The sequence below is a fragment of the Brachyhypopomus gauderio genome, chromosome 8, assembly GCF_052324685.1.
Source record: "Brachyhypopomus gauderio isolate BG-103 chromosome 8, BGAUD_0.2, whole genome shotgun sequence".
In the NCBI taxonomy this organism is placed as follows: domain Eukaryota; kingdom Metazoa; phylum Chordata; class Actinopteri; order Gymnotiformes; family Hypopomidae; genus Brachyhypopomus; species Brachyhypopomus gauderio.
Window position 1 is genome coordinate 23723851 of NC_135218.1, and position 25000 is coordinate 23748850.

General features: G+C 43.2%; 6 protein-coding genes across 11 annotated transcripts in view; 1 reads left to right on the plus strand and 5 right to left on the minus strand.

The window, feature by feature from the left end:
* The window catches only part of iqcb1 (IQ motif containing B1), a 6933-nt gene extending 6214 nt beyond the window's left edge, over positions 1-719 (plus strand). The window contains exon 13 of one of the 2 annotated variants that reach the window (XM_077015674.1): positions 13-719. In XM_077015674.1, the coding sequence (XP_076871789.1) occupies positions 13-233 (221 nt within the window). In that variant the 3' untranslated portion in view covers positions 234-719. The remainder of the gene's footprint in view (positions 1-12) is intronic. The other variant, XM_077015675.1, reaches the window with a different exon arrangement.
* Positions 720-1545: 826 nt separating this feature from the next.
* Positions 1546-7844, minus strand: tbx19 (T-box transcription factor 19). Its single transcript, XM_077013662.1, has 8 exons — positions 7612-7844; positions 5892-6156; positions 4264-4398; positions 4039-4100; positions 3182-3243; positions 2909-3094; positions 2611-2746; positions 1546-2347 (listed from the first exon to the last, which is right to left on the minus strand). Exons 1-8 carry the CDS (start codon positions 7839-7841, stop codon positions 2110-2112), a joined length of 1314 nt encoding a protein of 437 aa, XP_076869777.1. The 5' UTR covers positions 7842-7844; the 3' UTR covers positions 1546-2109.
* Positions 7845-8973: 1129 nt separating this feature from the next.
* On the minus strand, positions 8974-13710 carry sft2d2b (SFT2 domain containing 2b). The gene is made up of 8 exons (XM_077015685.1): positions 13492-13710; positions 13040-13129; positions 12841-12926; positions 12556-12637; positions 12360-12395; positions 12184-12242; positions 11621-11650; positions 8974-11165 (listed from the first exon to the last, which is right to left on the minus strand). The coding sequence occupies exons 1-8, from the start codon at positions 13552-13554 to the stop codon at positions 11126-11128; spliced, it is 486 nt and encodes a 161-aa protein (XP_076871800.1). The 5' UTR covers positions 13555-13710; the 3' UTR covers positions 8974-11125.
* A 1997-nt stretch (positions 13711-15707) lies between these two features.
* Positions 15708-18267, minus strand: LOC143522037 (PI-PLC X domain-containing protein 1). 3 transcript variants are annotated; one of them, XM_077015683.1, is made up of 6 exons: positions 17808-18267; positions 17577-17654; positions 17344-17472; positions 17073-17228; positions 16817-17000; positions 15708-16543 (listed from the first exon to the last, which is right to left on the minus strand). In XM_077015683.1, exons 1-6 carry the CDS (start codon positions 17835-17837, stop codon positions 16239-16241), a joined length of 882 nt encoding a protein of 293 aa, XP_076871798.1. In that variant the 5' UTR covers positions 17838-18267; the 3' UTR covers positions 15708-16238. The 3 variants fall into 3 exon arrangements, with proteins under 3 accessions (XP_076871798.1, XP_076871797.1, XP_076871795.1); XM_077015682.1 differs by having other exon boundaries at positions 15709-16543; positions 17601-17713; XM_077015680.1 differs by having other exon boundaries at positions 15711-16543; positions 17577-17713.
* A 122-nt stretch (positions 18268-18389) lies between these two features.
* Positions 18390-21961, minus strand: rgn (regucalcin). Its single transcript, XM_077015684.1, has 7 exons — positions 21773-21961; positions 21337-21504; positions 21036-21218; positions 20453-20668; positions 20074-20205; positions 19475-19629; positions 18390-18997 (listed from the first exon to the last, which is right to left on the minus strand). Exons 2-7 carry the CDS (start codon positions 21497-21499, stop codon positions 18947-18949), a joined length of 900 nt encoding a protein of 299 aa, XP_076871799.1. The 5' UTR covers positions 21500-21504; positions 21773-21961; the 3' UTR covers positions 18390-18946.
* A 1351-nt stretch (positions 21962-23312) lies between these two features.
* vps16 (VPS16 core subunit of CORVET and HOPS complexes) overlaps positions 23313-25000 on the minus strand; it is a 7501-nt gene continuing 5813 nt past the window's right edge. For all 3 annotated transcript variants that reach the window (XM_077015678.1, XM_077015677.1, XM_077015679.1), the window contains 6 exons: positions 24909-25000; positions 24712-24789; positions 24371-24540; positions 23956-24052; positions 23759-23862; positions 23313-23642 (listed from right to left, as the gene is read on the minus strand). The exon at positions 24909-25000 is cut by the window's right edge and continues 13 nt beyond it. In XM_077015678.1, the coding sequence (XP_076871793.1) occupies positions 23498-23642; positions 23759-23862; positions 23956-24052; positions 24371-24540; positions 24712-24789; positions 24909-25000 (686 nt within the window). In that variant the 3' untranslated portion in view covers positions 23313-23497. The remainder of the gene's footprint in view (positions 23643-23758; positions 23863-23955; positions 24053-24370; positions 24541-24711; positions 24790-24908) is intronic.

The following is a 25000-nucleotide window of genomic DNA, read 5'->3' on the forward strand; positions in this document are numbered from 1 at the left end:
TCTCTCTCTCAGACGCTCCCTCTCTGAAAGGCGTCGGCAGCGAAGACTCCGGTCTCTTCCTAAGCCGGTCAGTCCCTGTGGCCATGCGGGCAAGACAGTCCCACAATGCATTACTCCAGAGTATGCGCCTGCCCTGGTGGAAAACTCTGGGAGGTGAATTTTCCGGTCCAGACTCGTTTTCTCAGAAGGACTATAATGGAGATTTTGACTCTTTATACCTGGGTGACAGTTGAGGACTGTATTGAATACAGTTGAGGACTGTATTGAGGACAGTTGAGGACTGTATTGAATACAGTTGAGGACTGTATTGAGGACAGTTGAGGACTGTATTGAATACAGTTGAGGACTGTATTGAGGACTGTATTGAGGACTGTATTGAGGACAGTTGAGGACTGTATTGAGGACTGTATTGAGGACAGTTGAGGACTGTATTGAGGACAGTTGAGGACTGTATTGAGGACAGTTGAGGACTGTATTGAGGACAGTTGAGGACTACATTTACAGAGCTGGGGTTTTTTTTTTGTTGCCTGGATGCAGAGTTGCTGTTTTGTACTGATTTACACAGAGGAGATTAACCCTGTTTTTATGTACTGGTAAATTGTGTCTGTTAGATCAGTCACAAAATAATTTATAAGTCTGGAATCCTTTTTGTGGACCATATTTTAAAAAATAAAGTCTTGTCAGTCACTGTTGATTTAGATTTTTAAATAAAATTTTACAACCTATTGTGAGTTTTGTCATAGTTATTGACGGTGGGGAGGGGGGGTGAATTCCATACAGTAAATGAGCAACATGAGAGGAAGATTTTTCAGATAAACATCACGAGAAAGATGTACAAAGAAAATGATAGTGATGTGAGTTTAGTCTGAAACACCCACTGGTGTATAATTGAATCCTGGACCTTGCATCCAAAGCTCTCTACAGCGTTGGGATGTGTGTGTGTGTGTGTTTGTGTGAGAGAGAGAGACTGACTTGTGCCAAGGTTCTATTCACAGGGTGCCTGTCATTATTCCATTACACACATGTGAAAACAACAGAGTGGTCCACTCCACTCGCACGATTAAAATAACATTTTCAAGAGAGGAAAAATATGATGGAGGTATAATTATCTCTTTATGCAGTGTTTTACAGCAGCGGATAAATAAGACCTGTTTTTCGGTGAAAATGTGATTGTGTCTGTGTGTGTGTGTTTCAGAGGTTAAAGCACTAGGTAAATGTGTGAACACTATGCCTGCCAAGGATCTGCTGTGTTAGAACACGTCAGAATGGGGCTTAATTGGATAACTACTCCAACTACCAATTACACTGGGTCCTAATTGCTGACTAAGTTTCATTTGAATTTATCCTGTATGGAAGCCTCTCTTATTGTCAGTTTCTCCGGTCCATGATAATGACCAAGCAGACGTCGTGGTTTTGAAGAACAGCTGTGATCTTTTGACTTTCTGACCAACTTGCACACAAAGTGGAGGCACAAAGCGGTAATGAAAGAACAACTCTGTCGTTCTTGTGGTGTAAAAAACACTAGCAAAACATCAAAAACGGCAAACGTCGGGAGCTTTATTGTTCACCAGTTAAACGCATCCACTAGTGCCAAAAACTATTCAGGGCAGGTACGTGTACGCAGAAGCCTGGCCCTGTGAAGCATTGTACTTTTACCGCAAGCAACTAAATGATCTGGCCATGCGACAGCATTACAGCACTAAGGGATAAACACAGCACAGGGAGAACATTCACTTTTCAAACTTCTCCAAAGTAATTTGACATGTAAAGGTACATTCAGTCAAAATGATCCATTAAAACGTGACAGGATATTGAACACAAGTCCAGAGACCTAGAAGGTCCAGGAGAAAACGGAGAAGGTGGCCAAGTGAAACATGCAAACCGTCTCAAATGGAGTATATTTACAAACGTAAAATACCCAGAACCCATTCTAGGGTCAAACCAAGTAGAACATCTGAACTGAACAGCACATGAGTTTCTTGATTACCGAGCGTCAGAGTAAAGTGTGAACAACACAAGGCTACATCCAACAAACAAAAGTTGAAAAACACACATTTTACTTTAAATGCGTACCAGGGCTTCCTCAGTTCTTTTATTTGTTAGCCGTGTTCAAAACGAATGGGTGGAGACAGCAGACCAGCTAACTCCACCCACCCTGTTATTATTGGCCTGCTCCACCACACCGTCTGCAGCTGTCGGCCCATGGCGTTGCAGGAGGGCGCATGGTGATACAGAGGCGGAGCCTGCGTTCGCACGCTCCTCCTGACACTGGGTGGAGCTCATGGCGCCCCCCGGTGGACTGGAAGATGCACTGCAGCTACTCACTGTCCACAGGCAAGGATACTGACTGAGGAAAAAACACAGAGCGTCAAGTATTTAGTCATCAACAGACTGAATGAATCAATATGTTTTAGTTTATGATTCTTTTATGATTGTTTTAATTCTGTTTAATATTATACTTTAGTATTTTTCTGAATGTCTCTGTCACCATATCCGTGAGGTATCATGGTCAGGAGGTGAGAACTCTCAGACCTCCTCCAACCCCCCCCCCCCATCTCACAGTGTGGTGGATAGCACAGGTCATTGTGTGAGTCCTACTTCGGCTCTGACCTGCTGACACCTGGGGAGTTTGGGCCAGATGGCACTGACAGCATAGCAGCAGGCCCAGGGGGGGATACACCTGTCCAGGTCTCGTGACCCGAAAACATCTGCAGAGTACCTGGACTCAAACTCTCAGAGAGGGAGACTACAGACACGAAAACAGCCGGAAAAACCAAACAACACGGTGGAGGGATTAGTACAGTTAGTTAGCAAAAATCTGATTTCACTGAAATTATTGATTAGAATTATCGGTAGGAAATTGGAGGTAGGAAAACAGTAAAACTGCTTTAGGACAGAAGTGGTCTACCTGAGTTGGGACTGCGGTGGTGGTGCCGGTGGAGGTAAGGTGGAGGATAGGGTGTAGCTCTGTGTCCATGCAGGCTGGGGTAGTGTTTGTACCCATGGTGGTGGGTGAGGGGCAAACCCCCAGGGTATGGGAAGTTACCAGAACCAGATGGACAGAGAGAATCTGGGTTTGAAATGAACCAGCCGCCTAGAAACCAGAATGTGTGAAAATTGCATGTGATTTGTGCAATGACAATCAGGGTTTGACACAAAAAAAGAAAAAAAAAACACTTACAGTGTGGTATGCCAACATGTTGATTGTCTTGAGGAGGTTCTAGAAGACTCTTGGGATGACTCCTACAAATTTGAAGACTTTTGTCAATAAACTTCAAATTGCCAAAAGGACAAAATGATATTTTAACTAAGTGTCCCTCTCACCACCTGACTGAATTATAAATTCCTTCTATAAAGGTGTTCACAATGTGAATGTTTAATTGCAGGATAAATGGACCTACCACTAAACTGGGATTAGCCAACACTTTCAGTGGGATTGATACATTAGGAATCAAATGCGCTGGACTTGGTAAGGGGGACTAACCCTCAACGCATGTCCACACATTCAGAGTTCACACTTTCAGGTCTGAACAAGCTGAGAACACGAATGAACAAATATAGACCTCCGCTGTCACGGCTAAGTGTAGATTTCCAGTCTCTATGGGAGGTCTTCAACATAATGCAGTTAGATCAGGTTCCGCTGAGTGGGCTGAGAGGCGCGCGCGTAATGAACGAGGGTCGCCGAGTTGGCGCGTGGCTCATCAGCGCGCGGCCTTCTGATGATGTTCGACCGACTGTTACATCTCACACATTCTTCATCATACAGGCCCCAAATGTCCCACCCTCACTTCACACCGCCTCTCCAACAAGCTCCTTGCTCATACACTCACTCAGTTCCCAGCATAAGCGTTTAATAATTGCTCACTAATCACAGCCGATTTCGCACTGTCATGCTAGCTTGACTAGTGCTAATGCCCGCTATGATATTGTAGCCCGAGCAAGCCGTGTGTGCACTGACAGGAATTCAAATAAGAGCAAGCTTTATACTCATGAGATACAATGTATTTCAATATATTTCAAAGTGCAGATTAAATTTACCTTTCCTTAGCGTCCAGGAAGGCCTTTGCAAAGGGATTATATTTGATCTTAAGAGCAGTTATCTGTGGATAAGAGACAACTTCGTAAGAATTGTGCAGGTTATGTCTTATAATGACTTACTTATTTGAAACTTATTATTTGAAGTGAAAAAAAAACCCCAACATATCATAAAAAGCAAATGTTCATAACCAAAGAACCACAACCTATTATAAATATATATGCAACCTCCTCATTCTGGTAGGCTGTGACGGCGATGAACTGGGTATCGGTGAAGGAGATGTTGGTCACCATTCTGTGGCTGCCCCCCACACGCACAATGTGGATTTGTGGCTTGTATTTATGGAGAGAATTCAGCATGATCTACTCAAGACAGAGAGAGAGAGAGAGAGAGAGAGAGAGAGAGACAATGAGGAGGGGGTGACAGAGAGATAATAATTGGATAATTGGACAATTCAGTGTCTGTATTCAGACATGTAGTATAGTGAATATTCATGCCTTGCGAGATTTAATTACTATATGTATATTCAGTGTGTAAAATGCTGATTCTGTCGTACCTAGACATGAAAGTGGACACTATAGCGTGGCTCTCAAAACACTGTGTGTTTATATTTCATATACATCCAGAGAGGGACATAAACCTTTCTAATCCTAATCGACAGCTTTACTTCACTTTCCACATGCCACTGGCTGACAGGGGGGCAGAGACTCATCAGAACGGCCGCCGGGCGCCAAAGGCCTCCTTCTCTCTCTCCCCCCAGAGCTGATGCAGTTTTTTCTTTTTTTTTATTTTGCTTTTTTTTGCCTCTGAAACATCTAAGGACTGATGGCTAAATTAATTTTGCATAGAAAAAAACACAGGTAATTACCATAATGCGCAACTAACCACGGCAATTATTTCATTTGGAGCCGGTTCTCTCTCGCCGTCCTCCCCGCTGCCAACACTGCATTTAAAAATGCTGGAGAAAGGGGAGTGGGGGGGAGGATGGGGTGGTCGTGGCTACTGGAGCCGAGGTGGGGGGGGGTCATGTAAATACCAGCGATAATATTGCAGCGGAATCATACTCGAATGGAGCGGACTGGAGCACCTCTCGGCGGCCCCGTATGAAAGCCCGGATGACGGGCTGAAGTAGAGCATGCTCCCTCTGAATGGCAGGAAGTGCATTAAACAAGGAACATGGCAATTAAGAGCTGTTTATTCCTGTTTACATGCGGTCCCCACCGAACAAAGGGGCCCCATAGGTGAAGTGGAAGCTGAAGAGAGCACTAATTGTATAAATGCACACTTGATATTTCCCCGAGGCAGTAGACGGGGTGATTAGAGGCAGCCCAAGGTTCCTAAAAGCTCCAGAGTCGCGCGTGGACACAAGAGTGGCCTGATGTCTGAGAGCCAAGATTAGCGAACGAAACAGACAAAGGAATACACCTGTACAGCAACAGGTACAGCACGACGGCACAGGGGCACAGGGGGGCTCTCTGTCTGGAGTGAAGGTGAAGGACCTAGCGAGGGTGAAGAACCTAGCGAGGATGAAGAACCTAGCTACGAAGTTGTGAACCAGGCAGAGAAACTTCAGAGGAGGAAGCTAAACTTGAGACTTATGGCAAGAACACTGAGAGGGGGCGTTTCTTTAGCACACAGTCCTTTAAAATATAAAACAGCAGAAAGGGCATCAACTTTCCATATTAAACCGCCATTACAATAGTTTGATATAGAGGAGACGGGCCGCTATGCCTCAGGGAGTTCTGAGGAGATGTTCTGAGGAGAAGTTCTGAGGAGATGTTCTGAGGAGATGTTCTGAGGAGATCTGATGGCACTGTGGTGGAGGGAGACGCTGTGAGACGTGTGACTGAAGCACCTGTCCTCCTCCGTTGAGCTTGTTGGTCAGTTTGACTTTGCTGAAGGACACGGGAGCCTTCATCCAGTGGGCGCCGAAGTTGGGCGAGTCCGGGTGGATGTAAACGCAGCTGTGGCTGTGAGGCTCGGGTTTGCCCGCCGGTACCCACTCCCCGTTCACGTACTTCCAGCGGTGCCCGTCGGCCGGGCTGAAGTCCAAGAGGAAGGAGTACATGGCGTTGGGGTCCAGGCCGGACACGCTGACCTTTAGCACGGGGAACATGCGTCTGGGGAGAGAGGATACTGGGTAATGGAGATTATTTCTTTTACTTGTGGGTTGGCATAGATCAGCACCAAAAGAATCCTTCTTGGTTTCATAAAACAGATGTCTATGCACACACACACACACACACACACACACACACACACCCACACACATGCTAACTCTCACTCTGTCTCTCTCTCACACACACAAACACACACATACATAAGACATGCTTACTCTCAGTCTCTCTCACTTGCTGTCTCTCTCTCACACACACAAACGCAGACATGCTCACACACTCTGTCTCTCTTTCTCTCTCATCCAAACACACTCATTTTAACAGCCTCTCACACATCACATCACATCACACACACTCACACATATACATGGTCAGTCTAATTCTCTCAATCTTTCACTTTCTCTCTCTCTCTCTCTCTCACACACACACACACACAGACATCTCTCTCACTCAGTGTCACTCTTTCCGAGTATTTCTGTTACACACACAGACTCACACACACACACACACAAAATGCATTTAACTTTCCTTGGAGAGCTGTGTCTCTGACATAAAAGAAGACACATGCTTTTCCACACGTCTTAGCATATCTTATCATCTGCTCTGTGCTTCCTCCAGAGAAAAGCAATAACTGTAACTCCATACAAGACTGGACTGGTCATTTTGCCTGGTTTTACTTGACAGTGTTTTTAGACAAAAGTGAGTTTGAGTGGGGTAAATGGCGAGACACTCACCCCTAACTACAGAGTGACACCCTTCAGTATAACAACAAACACATTCATATAAATCAAACTGCCCGTTTCAGTAAACGGGGCCAATAACAGCCATAACAAATATCGGACCGATTAAAGACGGACAGAGCGCGAGAGGGGAAGGCACGCGCATATTTGAGAGAAAGTAATTTGGCATGTGATAAATTGCGTAGCAATTCTGGAACCGGGATGATTCCGTTTTAAATAGGCCAACTTAATTTTCGTTCGTTTTAGAGAAGTCATTGTGTTGCTGGAAAGTATGCTGAAACAGCAACGTCAAGCTACAGTATTCGGACAAGTTTTACAATATCATGCAAATATTTTAAATGCCATTCTTTGTAAAGCTCTGAAGATATTAGAATAAAACATTTATTTTAAATATTGGCAGCAGTGTTTAAAAATATGCCAACTTTACAATTATTGTGTAGCCCAGTGCCACAATTGCATTGAACATGTAATAACGTATCAATAAAATTTGCACAAATATGCTTCCATGAAGAAAAATAAGAAAAAACGTTTATTTAAAGCGCATTATGTTGAGAAAGATCTGCATTATTAATTCATTCTGAATTTTAAAATAAGGTATATAGGCTATAACAAAAAGGAAATTCATTCTGTGTTTGGCTTTAACATGTGGCAATAAACCTATTTGTTAAAGACAGATTTAACTTTTTAGTTTATCATTTACAGAGCATCAAATATGTACCTGCCGTTCTTGGTAACAATCATCTCGTTGGTGACTTCTTTAAACTTTCTCCAGAGGTCTGCATCTTCCAGGCTAACCTTGAGCTGCTTCTCCGTGGGATCTCCCTTCTCACGGCCGGCCCGCAACTCGCTCTCCACCACACTGAGTAACCGGGTGATGCAGCACTCGCTGCCCGCCCGTGCGCCCGGCGACGTGCCTCCACGGTTTCCCATGTCACCTTCTACCTTCATGAGTTCAATAAACTTCCACCGTTTCGGATTATACCCCCAAAAGGACACAAACTCTTCCCCACCCCCCAATAAAACAAAAGAAAAAACTAGAAGCTTCCGATTAGACGTTACGAACGGATTTAGTCTGAAAAGACATATGGTACAAAAACAAAAACGCTATAAAGAGAATTGGATGAAAAGATTCAGAATTCGCTAGGGGTTGGGGGAAAGGGGTCGTGGAACTATGCTCGGGTTTCTCTCTGCGCCCACCTATATTCTCATGGTAGCGGGAGAGACAAGACCCGCAATCACGTGGACCTCGATTAATTAAGCAACTGCTTTATGACGACCATTAATTTCGATTCTCTGATTAAAATGTAGTCCTGATAAACAGGAGAACAGGCAGCATAGCTACACGCTGCTCTATTAACACAGCAGGACTATGCAGTGTGAACTGTGATGTAAACTGTTGCATTTATCTATGTAAAATGCTATACGCCTTCGGTGTGGATTGCCCATAGACAGAAGCATCTCTTAATCGTGTGGCATTTGTGTTCGTCAGATCCCTAAGACAAATTAAGACATTTAAAGTTAGCGTAAAACATTAGAAAATGTTAAATTTGTAACATCAATATGCCATAATTACGAATAGACTTTTCATGGGTTTATGTTAATTTCCAAATGTTTTAACTAGACCGCTGGGATACTTATAGTGTTTAAACGGTCTTAATAAATCACGCACATACATTACGGGGTTAACATTTATTTCCAGATTTTATCTGGTGAATCATAATTAAAGGTATTGGGCAATATGCTTTTTAAAACAGACAAGGAAACCTTTGTACATTTTAAAATAACATTTTATGTGCATCAAGACGGCAAGTCTAATTCTCTTCAGAACCTTGGACAGCTCGCGGAAAAACGCACGGTTCTCAAATGTTCGATTAGTCAGGGACGTACGGTGGGCGAAACGTGCAGGAGCTCAGACAGCGCGCAGGCTTTGAGAGTCCTTCAGATGCAAAAAACAAACATCAAAGGGACAATATTTGCCAACAAACACGGCTTATTATAACAAGGAAAATAGTGCTCAGTTAATTTACTTGTGGAACAAAATGTTTTACAGCATGTTATACAAAGTCATACAAATATTACAAACTTTATTACTAGGTTTATTATTTTCCGACATAACATGATCAACAAATTACAAAACGAAGAACAAACTGGAAGTTTAAAAGTCAACAAAAACCTATGACTAGACAGTTTAAGTGATATATTGAGATGACATTTGATTTAATACGGATTAACTCTTTCTGCAGGAATATTGGGGTGCAGGCTACATCGGAGATTCGGTGCATAACGGTCAATGTGTAAAAATACCGGTCTGACTCAAGGTGGAATCAGGTGACAGCGTAATTGAACACTTGCAGGGATGTTCGGAGCGCGAGGCACACGAGCGCACGGGATGTTCTCTGCTCCGAGAGGGAAAAGGAGGAAACACGATCCCTGCAGGTAAGACACGCGGCGGTCCGCGGCGCGTGCAGCTGCCGTGGTAGGCGCTCTAATCGCGGTGACTCGTTTACGGAGATTAAAGGATTTAAAGACTTTTAAGCACGAAAGGTCTCAGAGCCTTAACGGACCCCTTTTTCCATATTTCAAAAGTCATACGTAAAGAAATCAGCGAATATGCAATTAGTGTACCGATGTCCCACCCCCTTAAAAATGTCGATTCTCGATACAACTAAGCCAAAGTCGACGTGTATGTGGCTTCGTTAAAATAAAGCACAAGGAATTATAAACGAAATATCGGAAATAACGACGAACTAACTTGGGCCTCAAAGTGAGAATTTATTTGTACTAAACCGAATATCTTTGAAGTAAATAACTGGTAGGTGTTCCTTCAAACAGCCAGAGAGCAATGCAGATCAAGCAGACGAGCTGGTGAATTCAACTGATTTGAATAAATTTAATTATGCATTACGTTCAAACCGTCTGCAGCCCGTGACGCTTTGCAGTATACACAGTTATGTATAATAGAGGCATTATTGTACTATGATAAATTACAATAAATGAACACATTTATTATTACTTCATACTGCAAACGGATGCAAGTAAATGGTTGCCATAAGATATGTTTCTTCCTGTATAAATAATTAAGAACTGAGCAAAATGAGTGCTCATTTATCACATGCCTTTATGACAGCCTTTAGATTATTTTGAATGTTTTGTTTGTATTATTGTTCATAATTGTTCAATTCGCAAACTCCAACAAGGAAATGCTGTTACATAACTAAATGTAACCAAGTGCATTTGGTGAGTTTTCTGGGAGATCAACAAATAACTAGCAATTACTGCTATCAGTGTTTATCAGGGAATTATCAGCTTGACCACATATTAGCCTAATAAAACCACTTTCCCTGAAATGGTATAATGGTACAAACAGCTAGACTTCAAGACTAACTGAAAGAACCCTCATGATATTGGCACCCTATGGGTCATTCTCCCTAAGTAAAAAAAAGATCTTTTGAATATGCATATCAGGCATAGATTGAAACTCTAAGCTTACTTACACAATGAATGAAATAATAAGGCCAGAAGAAAACCAACACAGAAAAGAAAATCTTAACAAAAGCCAGACACATACGGTATTAAATATTACACTGAAGGCACTTGAATGAGAAACGATATTTACAGAGCTGATAGGTGCAGGATAAATCCTAAACTGGAAAACCAACCATCAATGCTGCTAATGTCGGCTCCAGTCTGATGAAGTCTTCAAACAGAAACGGCCAGAGAGAGCAGGATTTAGGAACAACATGGTAATAATGTCCAGTAATAACGTGTGGTAATAATGTGCAGGAATAACGTGGGGTAATAACGTTGTTCAGAGGCACAGTGGTGGCAGTCATCACCTGTGACTGAGAGTCCATGACTTCTGGAGACGTGTTCACCATCTGCTCAGCTACCACAACAACCATCACTCTGCTATGCATCATTCCTTCACTGACACCTTCAAGTATGCTGAGTGTGTGTGTGTGTGTGTGTGTGCGTGCGTGTGTGTGTGCATGTGCAAACATGTACATCTGTGCACATTCCTGGAGGGTGTCCAGCCATCGGGGAGAGGAGAAGCACACCTGTGGTGTGTGTGTGTGTGTGTGTGTGTTCACCTGTGGTTTGTGTGTGCCAGGATATGGAGTGGGTGCTGAAGTGGGCACAACCAGTGGGCACTCAGAGGGTAGAGCCAGAGCGGGGGGGTATTGTGTGTGTGTGTGTGGGGGGGGTGTCCAAGCACGGCGGCACGCTGCACCTCACTTCAAACACATGGAGAACACCTTAATCACCGCATCCCTGGGTTAAAACAAGCACAAATCAGTAAACAAGCTGCAGGGGCCAAAAACAGAAGTGTGCAATGTGTGTTTGGGCCACTTGAACAGTGCTGTGTGTGAATGGACCCTTTGACACGGGTCCCAGCTCAATCTGGAGCCACACAACGGCTGTTCTGAACACGTAGTTCGAGTTAGCACTGCTAGTTCAAAAATCCCACCGTACTGTGCTAACTTAACTACGCAGGTTGATGGTTTGGATGTAAAAGTAGTGCAAGTGAATTCAGTATTACCCGCATTCTTAAATGTGTTCAAAAATACTTTAATTTACATAATCTAAAACATTTTTATGAGAATACCTAATACTAGCACGTATTTATTTTAAGAAGGTAGCAGTTATTTTGATTAATTATTTAAATTATTATAATTATTATTTTTTTTATGTATGCTCAGTAAACTGATCTTTTTTTTTTTACTCACCTTGCAAATGGAATATATGACAAGCCATACCTAAGAAATGACAAATACATTACTTTCAGTCACACACAGGAAACTTCTATTGCCGGTAATATCAAATATATGGCATATATTGTAAATAAAGTTTACTGTTAGGTCATTTGAGATGCAAAAATTAGGAATGCATATGGCTCAAATACAAGAGAATACTTTATTGCTGGTGCTTAATAACTTAAGTATAACATAATTCGTCTGGAAATTTGATTAGAGAATAAGGCTAAAACAGCTTTTCCACAAGCTAAGAGCAAAATGTATCACATAACTGCTTCAGGACACAGAGCTGGTGCCAGAACAAAGACTATACAGCATTAGTCAGAGTACGAGTCACCACTGCAGCTCTGACCTTTGACCCCGGCGGCAGGTATAATTGGCTTTTTTTTAAATCAGCATTTCATCTCCCTAACAGCTGGCAGCTGAGAGGATGCACATGTGGATGCTGCACCATGTCCAGGTCAACAGTCAGGAAAACAGGACACATTTTCTGCGTAACGTTTTTTTATTGACGCGCAGGTCGGTCGCTCACTTACCAAGTAAAAGCCAGGAACTGCAGGACACAGAAGAGTAGGGCAAGGCCTTTGTTTTTCCACTGATGGAGGAGCAAAATGTGGCCCAATTTTAACATATTTCAGAAGGCCAATGTGTAATTTAACAAATAACACGCTGGACAATAAACATACGATTGACAACAGAAGGAAAAGCTTACCCAAAATGCAGCGCAGAGTGTCAGAACGAGGCACGTCTGCAAATGGATTAGATGAAAATCGTGTTTGAAATGATGGAAGGGGGAAATAATGAACGGCAATCAAACAGTTCATATTATTTGCTTTCATACCAGTAAATTTGTATGTTTTGTGTGTGTCTGTGTGTCTGTGTGTGTGTGTGTGTGTGTGTGTTCTCACTATCATGACAGCTGTTGCTATTGCTCTGGTCTTGTCACACATTCTCTTCACTTGTTTCAAGGGGCCCATCAGAAACATCGTACTAGAACATATACAACACATATCTGAACGTGAGGTCGGGATTTCCATCATTTGATCATGTTAAACGCTGTAGCACGCTATAGTAGATACAGAATTGAAGGCCCTTTGTTGTACTGAAGAATGAAGTCACACCCTATTCCTGGGCGAAGGCCTCGATATTTAACACCAGCCCATTGATCCCAACCGCTAGGTTTTAAGACTCACCTAAGAAGCGAGGCCACGTTGCCAAAGGTGTAGAAAACCACGAACAATATCAGCCCAACATTAGGCACCCATAGCAAACAAGTTCCCTTGAGTGATTTAAGAGAGTAAAAAGTTCATGAAGAATCCAATAAACACATCTTGGGTACTGTCTACATAATGTGACATCGAGAAGTGACCCTAAATGTCCGGTCCCCCTTACCAGCAGCGAGCAGAGCACTCCAGCAACAAAGCAGCCGATGAAGCCCTTGACTCGCGCGCCCCAGCCCAGCGTGGTCGCGTCCCCGGCCGCCTGCAACACGTCATGGGGAGCGTGATGTAACAATGGGGCGCGTGATGTAACAATGGGGCGCGTTATGTAACAATGGGGCACGTTCGCTCCGTTACAGTAAAAAGCAGATCAGCTGCGTGCAGAACGAGTCCTCGCCTCGGTCGTTCGCTTTTAGTCTGAGTATAAAACTTTCCTCACTAGTCACGCTCCAACCAATAGCGGCATGTAACTATAGTGAATAATACAACCGATGTCAAGTTACGGATCCATGCAAAAGCTTCAAGTCTATCTGGTTAGCTAGTTGGCTACCTACCCGTTACCTGGAAAAAATATACATACATTATCCTCAATAGGCGAATGTAACATTTTTATTGCTTGGGCACCTGCAATACGTTGAGGTCGTCGTTGTCATCTTGTCCACTAAGAACTTTCTTTAATTTGTCCATAACAGCCGGATGGTTCTGAGTTTAAAAGTTAAATAGACGCGCTATACTCTATGGCCGTAAGGGCTTAGTCGGACACACGATTATTGATTTAATGTTTTTCCTGTTTGAGTGTAACAGGTGAACGCGATAACTTCCGCCTGTAGCCACGGCAACTACCCAGAAGACGTCATCGCGTCGCCCGCGAGAGAGTGGGCGTGCCGCACGTCTTCATAATGTAGTTAGTTTCTTGAAAACACGTGGGTCGTGTCATAATATCGAAAACATTTAGCTATGGATAAGCGATTGCAACGTGGACAAGTATCTTCTGCGAATAACTTTGAAACGAGAAGCAGACGAGGAGAAAGTAGGCGTGTAACTACTGTCCGACCGCTCAACTCTGCACATCCCTGCTTTTAGTTTAAAAAATAGAACTAAAAGTCATGTAATTTTGTTGTTACGAATTATTTTCGCCATGGGCTATACACTGAATATACGCGTACAGCCAGAACTGGTTCCGACATTTCTGGGACCCTAAGCACAGTTTTGATTACCGTGACGGTTTTTTGACAGTTGTGCCTAATTCTCCACTAGGGTTCTTTTACTTTTTTGGCTTAAGAATGAGCAGCAGTTATGTCCTGCTTCTAGTTTCGCTTCATCTACTTGTGAGGCACTAGACGCGAGGGTGCCTTCATTTACGGGGCCCGCGGAGACGGTTCTGCAGACATACGACCCGTCACAACATCCCTGCCCCCCCCCCGAACCCCCCCTAAACGAGGCGTGGTGTGAGACATAATTTTTCTGACAGGCGATAAAGCGGCAGTATTGGCAACTAAGCGATATTTAGCGAGTATTCAGACCTCTCTTGCTACTCTTTTTATGGGGTTACGTCAATTAGCGACTTTCAGTCACGTCCCAACCAACAGAACCCCAAACCAGCCCCCCCCAGTTCAGATGGTCTAGACTCTAGAACCTCCACTGAGCTTATAAAGATGAATAAAAAAAACTCTAATTTGCCAGTGTTTTAAGTTTAGCACTTTAGCTGTTATTCTCTGAGGGATGAATGGACTCATAGCCGAGTCTAGTCAGTAGGCCCTATTTTCCTAAGTGAATTTTCATTTTCATTTTATTTAATTTCATTTCTCAGTTCAAGAAATGTTTATATCTGCATGTTTGTTTGTTTTGTTTACCTTTGACCCACCCCATCAGCAACTGTGTTAATGTAAATATGTTCTCCTGCTTCGATTATAGACCCGAAATGTAAACAAATAAATAAATAAATAAAATCCATTTGAATACATTCTGGTTCTGCAAAGGCAGTGTGCAGTCAGGTGTCTAAGTGAAACGTTCATTGAGAGACAGTCTCACCTCCGTGTGGAAACTATGAACAATGGAGTTTCTGAGCGATGCCTCCTTCGCCACGTGTGCACATGCAAATGTCTGTCCTGAACCTTCCTGCCCTTGCCGCAGCAGTCTCTCATCTTGGGGTCCTTCCTCCTCACCTTCCTCTTCATCACCCCACCCAACCATGTCAGTGGTGGAGGTCCAGCCTCAGAGCTGTGTTGGCTGTGTACATGTGCTTGATGATTCAAACACACACGCACAAGGCACTCTCCTGAGCCTGTACAAAACCTTGTTTTTTCCGTTCTCTGGAAGACCCGTGTACCTTGTATGAGAGCCCACAAAGTTAGAATGTCCGAGTGAGGTTGACATATCATTTCAACGTGCAATATAAGAGGAACATTACATGAAATGGTCATCTCATCTAAACCATGCTCATGCAATGATACTCCTAATTTGCTCTTTGAAGTCTCTGTAGCCTCAGATCAAAGCACAATACATCCATGGATATGAAGACAAACGGCACTGCATTTAACTACTTGGAAGATCAGTAATTATTAATAATATTATTCCATTCATTTTAAGAACATATGTAGATTTACAGTCCTCTCACACTCCAAGACTGTCATTCTCACCTTCATAGATGGGATTGTTGCAGCGTTGTCCTCCTGGGTGATCTGCTGGGATCAAGCAAGATATAAGCCCCATTGCATTTACTTATCAAAATATGACATTTACTTAACAAAACTGTAGCACTGGAGGCATCATCAATGAGCCAGAATATCTCCAAAGATCAGGATAAGAACATTTGCTTTAAAAATATTAAGACATTAACTTCACTAACTCACCGAGTTATATTAGATAAATAGGGAGTAATTCTTTTATTTTACATGAATATAAATGGCACCCAGGTAACCGCTTACAAACATCCCCAAAACGATAATGGTACTAAACAGAAACACACTCCTCCTCTGTCAGGAATTTTGTTGTCTTTAAACTGGTCAGCAAAGATTAAATCAATGTTTGTAAACAGCGGACATATGTGCAAATGTACTTCCAGCAAACACCTAAGCGGCATTTTGATTTGGGTTTTAAAGGAAACCCCAAAAGTATCCCTTTAAAGCATAAAAATACGACTCTATATTGACAGTAAACCAAGTTGTTTTTTTCTTTGCACGAGTTCTGCTGTACAGACTCAGCCCTCTAGATGGCGCCATTAAACTGCACCGCAATCGTAATGAATCCTGTTGGTTAACAGGGAAGGTCAGGGAGTGTTACAAAAGAGACAACAAAGCATAAATATGTAAACATAGTAGTACAGGAACACCTCAGCGAAAACAACAGATTCGTTAAATGGCTCTTTTGTGTCATTTCACACAGTGCTTAATCTCACTCTGCTTATAGTGCAAAAGGCAGTTTGCTGCTGGTGAACCCTCTTCTTGCTGTATGTTCAGCCCAATAACGATCCGAATGAACTCGTCTCTTGAAATCCCAACAAAGTCAGCACAGATGATGTTAAGGCAGGTTTTCTCAGAACCGGGCCGCTGCTGTTTGACCCAGCCCAGCAGGAGAGAGAAGGCACGGAGGGTCATGCTCCTCATGGACTGCCCGGGATGCTGAAGTATGTAGCGTACATCTTCTGTGAGGTTCAGCCCGGCAATGAAGAAGCAATCTGTATGTGTTCAAACGGGTAACGGTGTACAGTTCAGGCAAGAAATTATAAATAGTTTATGTATACAGATCCAACTCTGGGTTCATGTCTCTTAAACATCTTTGAGTACTTTACACTGATTTCCCTTCAGTACTGCTGCATGTATGTGCATCAAAACTGATCCTAGAACAGCATGAATGTCTTAACAAGACAACTCAAAAGACTGAGATTAGAGTTATTTGATTGTACAACAAGGCAAACAGGTCAGCCTTCATAGCTTTTCTGAAAACATACCCGGTCTCCCCTCGGTCTCCTTCCGACGCTGCAGGTAGGAGATGACGAGATTCGGATCCGATTCGTTGGCCCACCAGTACTGAAACTCTGGCCACAGCTCTGCATGACCAGACCCCGCCTGGTCGGCGTACGACACAACCAACTGATAACCGTGCGTCCAGCACTTTTTCAGGGTAGGAATCTCCTAAGAGGGGACACAGAACTTGGTGAGAAAATCTAGCTTCAGTTACCCAAGTCATTTAGACCGTCCACTTACTGATTTGGGACAGAGTTTCTTGTCAAAGATCCGTTTGAGAAAGTCGATGAGGGTACTGTGCTGGACAGGCGTCATGTCATCAAAGGCAGAGAGAGAGATTATGACCACTTCCTTCACGTGATGCTCTAACCAGCAAGCAACTTCGCTGAGTGCCTCCTTCAGAAAGAAAACTACAATGTGGGCCATCACAAGGCACAAAAAACAACAAGCGTGAAGAAACAGTTAAAGTGTGTTTTGTTTTGTGTGTTACTGCTGTAATGAAAACGCTCACCTTAACAGTGACCAAAGTGTATATCCCATGAGCAAAGAAAAAAGATTCATCAGAATCTTTCGGCTTGTGCGCAATTCTTAGGTCGAGGAAACGGATCCCTGATTCCAGCTGCCTAAAAACGACCAGGTCCTGAACAGAAAGAAACGCACGTAAGTGCATGAAAGGCAACGACAAGACGAGGACGAGCTTCCAGTGTGGTTAGTGCAGAGGTGTGAACCCCACCAGCTCCCTACCTGCGTGGTGCCCCACTTACTCACACAAGGTCGGATGAAGCAGGGCACGATGCGGTCCAATATTCTCAGTATCTTGGGCTGTGAATGGAGGATGTGAGAATGTTTGTCCAGGCAGTACGTCATGCTATCGTGGCTGCCTAAAAGATAGTCAAACACACAAAAAAACATTTTAATTGACACTATATGTAAGCCCATGTCCAAATACCAACGCTCGGTTTTATTGCTTCTTACCAGGGATAGCGAGGTCCCACAGGGGGACATCCACGAGTCCCGCAGGTAGCTGCGACATCCAGTCTGAACAGCTGGAGGAATTCAGCGTCTTTCGGACATCGACCATACTTAGTTCTGTTCACCAGCTGGACCAGTCCGGTACCAACACACAGTCCGGTACCAACACAGGCGATAACGCACAGCAATAATGCTACAGTGGGACCAGCTAACCAACACAGCGCTGTTGGGTTATTCCTGTCGTACAGCTAACCACGAAACGGAGGAACATACACAGAAGGAAGCAGACATCACAATTCCAAGCTCCATTTTTAGCATTCTACATAAACATATACGTGAATGAAGTTAAGCGAGTCTACAAACATCTCTGTCGCGCAATTTTGTGCCAACTTCCTCGAACAAATATGTATGTAAGGGACCGTCTAAATGTGTTCGTTTTGGGGGTTCCTGTCGTTTGGGGAATCTGTGCAATATAACGTATTAGTCGTTTATGATTCAATTTATTGGCGAAATCTTGTCATCTACCAGCACTGTTTGGGTGGATGTGCCATACATTTGACTCGATGCAACGAAACGATACATATATTAATGAGACACTTCTAAATTTAATTTAAGCGTGAGTACAAATGTTACAAAATGTAATCTGCTGGATGTCAGTCACATGTTTAGGCCATTTCTCATGTCACGTAGTGATATAACAGGCACAATAAGAAATAATCTCAGAATCTGTTGTTTTCTAGATTTTTGTTATTGATTAAACTGTAAACATAAAATGAACTTCCTCTCCGTTTCTTATTAGTACTTTGCTCTGTGCTCCAGTGTTTAGGGTACTGTTCACAAATCCCCCTCAAACGATTCTTGCCTGTTAATTCATTATAAACACCATCAATCAGTAGGACAGTACATTTTTTCCTTAATGATTAACAATGCCACCAAGATTCCTTCTTGAAGTTGTAATTAGTTGTTATGTTGTAGATATTGTTCAGTGAATATCTGCACACTCAAATTCAGAGATTTAGACTGCTGTATGCTGTGGTTAATGCTGTGGTTCCAATGGGTTTTGTTGGCATGCAATCCCACAGGGCATTTAAATCATTAGTATGTAATTCATGTAATCCACTTCTGAAATGTGTTCCAGGGTTTCATCCAGCAAATGAATGTGGTGGAGATCCCTTCACTCCTAAACCAGTTATCTGGGGACAGAAAGCACACAGATTACAGACAAAAACAATGACCTCAGAACCTAGCACACCTGTAATATGAGGTATTCTCCTGATATATTACTACACTGGTGTTCCTGAGTAGTGGGTTATGGAAAATAAGGCTGTCATCACTGAATAATTCACCGCAGGTAAATCAATTTGTTGATACCCATTTACACCTTCCTGGTTACACACAGTGTATTAAGATGTACAGATTAAGTACAGATCTATGAATCTAATCGTTTTCCCCATTTTTGTGTGCCAAGCTGTTCATCCCTTGATATTTAGTAATATTTACATAACTAATACATGACATTACATTACATGAAGTCAGAGAAACAAATAAATAGAAATAAACCACTGCATATTAGTTTAAACTAGACTATATGCTGACAGTGGACAAGTCAGTCTATCACAGGAGCGCAGCAAATGAACAGATAATTGTAATATAACAGGTGAGTGAGGGACCTTAAAAATGCCGCCTGCTTCTGGCTGATTGGCTAGGGCCTCCTCATTCATGCCTCTAGTTGCAGAGGTGACGTACAGATCACTGTAGTCTTTACCCCCGAAACAGCAGGACGTGGTATTTAACACAGGCAGCCTTACTGTCTGGAGCCTTGTTCCTGAGAAAAGCAAACGAGAGGAAAACGTTGGAGATGACTTGTTAATAGTGATGACCCTTAGTGATTCTGTCACAGAGAACACTCAGCAGTGTCCTGTTGTACAGAAACAGGTGGAAACAAAGAATACCATTACAGGAAGCAGAGTGATTTCCTCTGACAGATTTGTTTCATACTTTCGAGGGTGTTTTGTTACTTATACAATTATACAATACAACTTATAAGTAAATAATTTTTTTAACAAGACAATTCCTAAATTATATTTATCAGCATTTATTATTTAATAATAATTATTATTTATTATTATTATTTTTAGTATTATTTATTTACTATACTTCAATCTTTAGCAGAGCATTTTAAAACAGTATTTGTTCTTTCATTTCACTAATAAACCTGTGTGTACTTCTGACATCTCTTTGAGTTGAATTTTTGCGTTGTAATTTAAACCTGTTTGTGGGTCGATGCGGATCACCCGTCCAGCGCTGTAGCAGGCCACCCAGAGTTTTCCGTCTATATCGACGCACATACCATCAGGAATGCCCTCATCATCTCCGAGCTTATACACCAGCCTGCGATTAGCTGGGGAGGCGATCACACACAGGTCAGTGTGTCTGTTATTGATCTAACGTGGTCCTATAAATGATTTCCTGACTCATTATTGATATAAGAATGAAGATGGCATAAGAACATATGAATGAAGATTCTTATGTGCACAGATTCTATTAAAAAATATATAAAGAACCGGTGTAGCATGTAAAATCACACAGAACCCAATTATTTATGCACAGGTAATGAAGAAACTCTCCTGTGTATGGACATAACCCACATGTTCCTCCAGTCTGTACGTCATAGTCAAAGGCCTCCACCATGTACTTCAGACTGTCTATGTAGTAGAAGACGAGATGATCGGGAGACCAGTCGAGCCCGTTGGAGAGGTCCACCTGGCCGAAGTGCTTGATGACGGAGTGGTCGGGCTGGAGTGCGTACAGAGAGCCCTGCCCCCTCTCCAGTTCAGCCGGCCACACCTCCATGCTCATGGTGCCTGACAAAAACAACCGTGAAACGCGCAGGGGGAACACGCTCTTATACGAGTGTGAATTACAGACAGCAGCACTCCGAGTGCACTTCCTGTTAAGTGCACTTCCTAGGGATTAGCACGCGGCGCTGATAGCGCACGGTGTTGCATAATGAAGCAGGCACTCGGTTGGGTACCTGAGTAGCACGATGGAGTGAACTGTGGTTTTGCATGTACTGGTTGCAGTGGGTGAAGTAGGGAGTAACACTGTGGTGTAAGCACTAATTTATGTGTGTGGAAAAAGTTGAAGTACAGCATTGCATGTACTTTACTCAGAAAGACGATGTATCTGAACTGACCTATGGCTCTCTCTCTATCTCTCTCACACACACACCTGCGAAAAACCTTCCAGCAGGGTCCACCTTCCCGTCGTTGAAGCGGTTGTTGCCCTTGTCCGTGTCCACGTGAGTGACGGTCGTGATGGACCGTTTGTCCCAGTCCACTGCGGCGAAGCGCGTCCCCTCTCCGATCATGTATCCCCCTGACCGCCGGGGCACCACGCAGCCCACGTACGTCTCTGAACGAACGCGATGCATGAAATATACTTTTGGATTTGATAATGGTTGCGTTGGACTTGACTAAAACAAAGACAGTCTGCAGGGATAATAAAGAGGCGTGCACGCGCACAGGTGTACCTGTAGACATAGTCTCCGTCTCTTTGGTCAGAGAGTTCCACCTGCTGATGCTCGGACCATAGATGTCCACGTACAGCAGAGTATCATCTCTCTCCTCCCAAACTGGACTCTCTCCGATGTCACTGCGCGTTTTCACCACACATTCCACTTTTACAGATGACATCGCCTCTGAAAAGTTATTAAGTGCACATCGGTAAAAGTGCATACAAGTTGAAGTATTAATAGTGCATAATATGGTGCATATGAATTCGGGGAAATTCTATCAAACGATGATCTTGGTAACAAATTCGATATATTAAGTAATGAATCGGTTGAAAATTACTCGTCAACTTTAACCGAATGGCGATCATGTGACTATTTGTAGGCTATGCAAAGTTAAAAATGTACTTAAAACAGCATCGATATTTGTTTATGAAGCATATTCACGTTGCATTACCTTCGTGAGTGAAACGTCAACCTGTTCTACAGATTTTCTACAGGATTTGTTTTTAATGATTTGGTACAAAGTTCGTCGAAGTTCGGACTCGGAGCAGCCAATGAAACAACAGCGCTGTTGTGACAGTTCCTTCAATAGAAACTACACAAATGTACTTTCTTTTCCGCCATGACACCCCCACCCTCTCTATGGCACGCCCCCTACCACACACTGCCCCCTCACCGCGTTCCCGCGAAGTCCAAACTAAGATGCTGTATTATGGAGATAAATCTGCCTCCAATTCTTTTATTTGCCGCAAAAAATAAGCTGAGTCACTATTCTTGTCCCATCCCTTCACTGCCCCGCCCACTGCCCCGTACAAGTGCACAAATCTGTTTTGCAACAGGTACGCTGAGATATGTGTCGCAAAAGTCGAGGCAGGCAGATATGAAGTTGTGCTGAATTTGCATACATTTCCTGCCAGTGTTTTTATTTTACATTCATGCTCAGATTTTTATTCTACAAGTTCTCACATCAAAAATACAAGTGCAACTTTTAGTTTACAGGTTCTTAAATAAAAAATACAAGTTCAAATTTTAGTTTACAAGTTCTCAAATAAAAAATACACGTACAGATTTTTTTTTACAAGTTCTCAAATCAGGTCCTTCACGCTCTCAAGTTTTGCAACAGATTTATCACCATACTGTATTTTTTAAATAAAAACATTCAGTTGTGGGGTGTTGTGTCAGTGTTCAGGGGTGTTGTGTTAGTGTTCAGGGGATTATTGTTATGTAGCACAGTTGTAGCCTGTAAAAAATCACCAATGAAGAAACAGGAGTCTACAGGGATCCTCAGAGTTCTCTCAGAGTTTATTTGCGTGTGTAAATACACGTTGGAACATCTTTTATCTGTAGTCAAAAGGGTACTAGTCCAACAATGGGCAGTCAGTCTGATAACACATAAGTGAGATCAGACTTAAGAAGCAGGAGACGAGGGAGGGGCATAGATGGGGTAACACAGCCACTGACTGAAATCTCAAATCATGATCAGGAGTAGAGCACTAGGTGATGTGTTTCAGTTTGCCTCATGGCGTCATTTTTAATGATTCTGGGGAAAGACTGTGAGGCACTTTGACTGTTGCAGCTAAAGAAACAAGCGGCCTCTTCCGACCATTCTTTGAAATGACACTTGCAGAACCATACTGACGAGAACCTGTAAAAGTAACTTGTAAAAGTTCAAAAATTAAACAGTGTAACCTGAACAATCAGTAACATAATTGTCACAGGAAAAAACCAGAAGCCATCTAATTTATCCCAACTGCTGTTTAATCATACACGCAATTATACATCATGTTTCAATGTTCAAAGGCTGAATATTGCAGAAAATTAATTTACATAAGCAGGCATACAGTAAGAAGGCTCAGGGTCAGTAAACACACACAGATCAACGTGGAGTCATAATTACAAAAGTAAGAAATAACAGCAGTGCTTCTGAAGATGGTTAGAGGTGCAGGATGTAGCTTTAAAACACGATTTCACTTCTTGTCCCCCCCCCCCCCCCCCCCCCAAACATTCCCCCCCACCTTCCGTAACAGCTCCTGGCATCGGGAAATCTCTCGTGCTCCCTCACGATCTTTCATTACGAGCGATGTTCATTCCTAGCGAGCGCCGTTAGCCAGCGTTTACAGCACAGGCAGCGGGACACGTGGCGTGCGTTGATCACGTTTGGGCCGAGGCTGATGCCGGGTCACTTTTTGGTAGCGGTGGCCTTGGCCCGGTGAAGACGTTCAATCAGCGATCGGTCTGTGGCAGGAGAACAGCGGGAAAGGACCGTAATGATCTCTCCTTCATTCCGCCTCTCTATAGCCGTGTCCGCCGCACCTTCCAAATCACTGAGAGGGAACAGGTAGGCAGATCAGACAGACAGACCAACCGACAGACACTGTCATTAAAAATTACGCTGACGGAGGGCACCACACATACGGGATAAACAGGAAAACACACTCACCCTACTGACAGGTGAGCTTTCACCTTCTGATCTGGGGTAACTTTAGATACATATTTCTTGGCCTCATATTTGTTGTGTCGTTTTACACAAACTTCAACAAAGGGCTGCAGAAAAGAAGATTAAAAAATGAACGAATTTACATCGTGGGACATGACGTTTGTGCGAGTGATGCGTTAAATAGTTGCGTGTTTATATACCAGGTAGCCAATGGGTGATTTCTTGCTTTTGGCAAATTTCTCTATCTCCTCCCAGTCCTCTTTCTCAGCTAGAGTGGTGAGCTTCAACCACCAGTACCTGTGAGGAACAAGTGTTAACATGACTAAAACATCCACATACATGTAAGCGCGAACACAGACACACGTACCCGAGCACACTCGCACCTCACAAGACACAAGAAAATTATATTTCCACAACGTAAGAAGCTTCCTTGCTTTGTTTTGTGGATATATTTAAAACTGTGTGTGTTTTACAGTACAGAGAGAGAGAGAGAGAGAGAGAGAGAGAGAGAGAGAGAGAGAGAGGGAGAGAGAGAAGAGAGGGAAAGCGAGGGGGAGAGAGAAGAGAAAGAGGGAAGGGGAGAGAGAGAGAGGAAGAGCGAGAGATGTGTGTTACCTCTTGTCAGGCACTCTGAAGTCTTTGTACAGCTGCTCAGCATGCTTGTGTAGGCCCAGGGACAGCAGGGTGCTGATGGTGTCATGGAGGGAGAAACCCAGCAGACACTCACTCTTCTCCTCCTCCAGACGCTTCTGGAAACGTAGCAGACGCATCTCCTCTTCTGTGGCCTGGGAGAGAGAAAGAGAGACAGAGAGACAGAGAGAGGCAGTTAGGGAGAGTGTGAATTGTTACTGTCTTTTCTGTAAAGTGAAGACAGCTGTACAGCCTGTAGTGAGTGTGTTGGGTGCTGGGTGGTGTTTGTGAAGAGCACACAACCGTACGCTTTGGGTTCATGTTACCTTAGCAGCAAATTCGTTCTTGGCTTTGTTGTACTCATCCACTGCACTCTGTAAAAGACCTATTCGGGCCTCCAACCTCTGCCACACACACACACACACACACACACACACACATCACAAAATTATACACACACAACAAACCGAAACCAAAACAAACACAACCAAAATGTTTTTGAGCATCTGCCAGGACATCTTACTTTTTCTTGGTAACTGTTCCTCACGTAGAAGTTGCCGAGCTCCTGATGGTTGTCGTCTTGGTTGAACAGATCCTTCAGCGTGTCCTGCTCCT

Coding starts and splice junctions, on each gene's coding strand:
- rgn (XM_077015684.1), bottom strand. CDS start 21,499: ATGTCATCTGTAAAAGTGGAATGTGTGGTGAAAACGCGCAGTGACATC. Junction 19,630..20,073: donor CCGCATCGACCCACAAACAG/GTTTAAATTACA, acceptor TGCTTTTCTCAG/GAACAAGGCTCCAGACAGTA. Junction 18,998..19,474: donor AAGCAGGCGGCATTTTTAAG/GTCCCTCACTCA, acceptor TTCTGTCCCCAG/ATAACTGGTTTAGGAGTGAA.
- sft2d2b (XM_077015685.1), bottom strand. CDS start 13,554: ATGGACAAATTAAAGAAAGTTCTTAGTGGACAAGATGACAACGACGAC. Junction 12,396..12,555: donor TAGCAACAGCTGTCATGATA/GTGAGAACACAC, acceptor ATCCATTTGCAG/ACGTGCCTCGTTCTGACACT. Junction 11,166..11,620: donor TCATATATTCCATTTGCAAG/GTGAGTAAAAAA, acceptor GTTTTAACCCAG/GGATGCGGTGATTAAGGTGT.
- tbx19 (XM_077013662.1), bottom strand. CDS start 7,841: ATGAAGGTAGAAGGTGACATGGGAAACCGTGGAGGCACGTCGCCGGGC. Junction 4,399..5,891: donor AGCTCAACGGAGGAGGACAG/GTGCTTCAGTCA, acceptor TGTCTTGAGTAG/ATCATGCTGAATTCTCTCCA. Junction 4,101..4,263: donor CAGCCTACCAGAATGAGGAG/GTTGCATATATA, acceptor TCTTATCCACAG/ATAACTGCTCTTAAGATCAA.
- LOC143522037 (XM_077015680.1), bottom strand. CDS start 17,913: ATGGTCGATGTCCGAAAGACGCTGAATTCCTCCAGCTGTTCAGACTGG. Junction 17,714..17,807: donor GTGGGACCTCGCTATCCCTG/GTAAGAAGCAAT, acceptor ACTATCTTTTAG/GCAGCCACGATAGCATGACG. Junction 17,001..17,072: donor AGAAACTCTGTCCCAAATCA/GTAAGTGGACGG, acceptor GTCCCCTCTTAG/GAGATTCCTACCCTGAAAAA.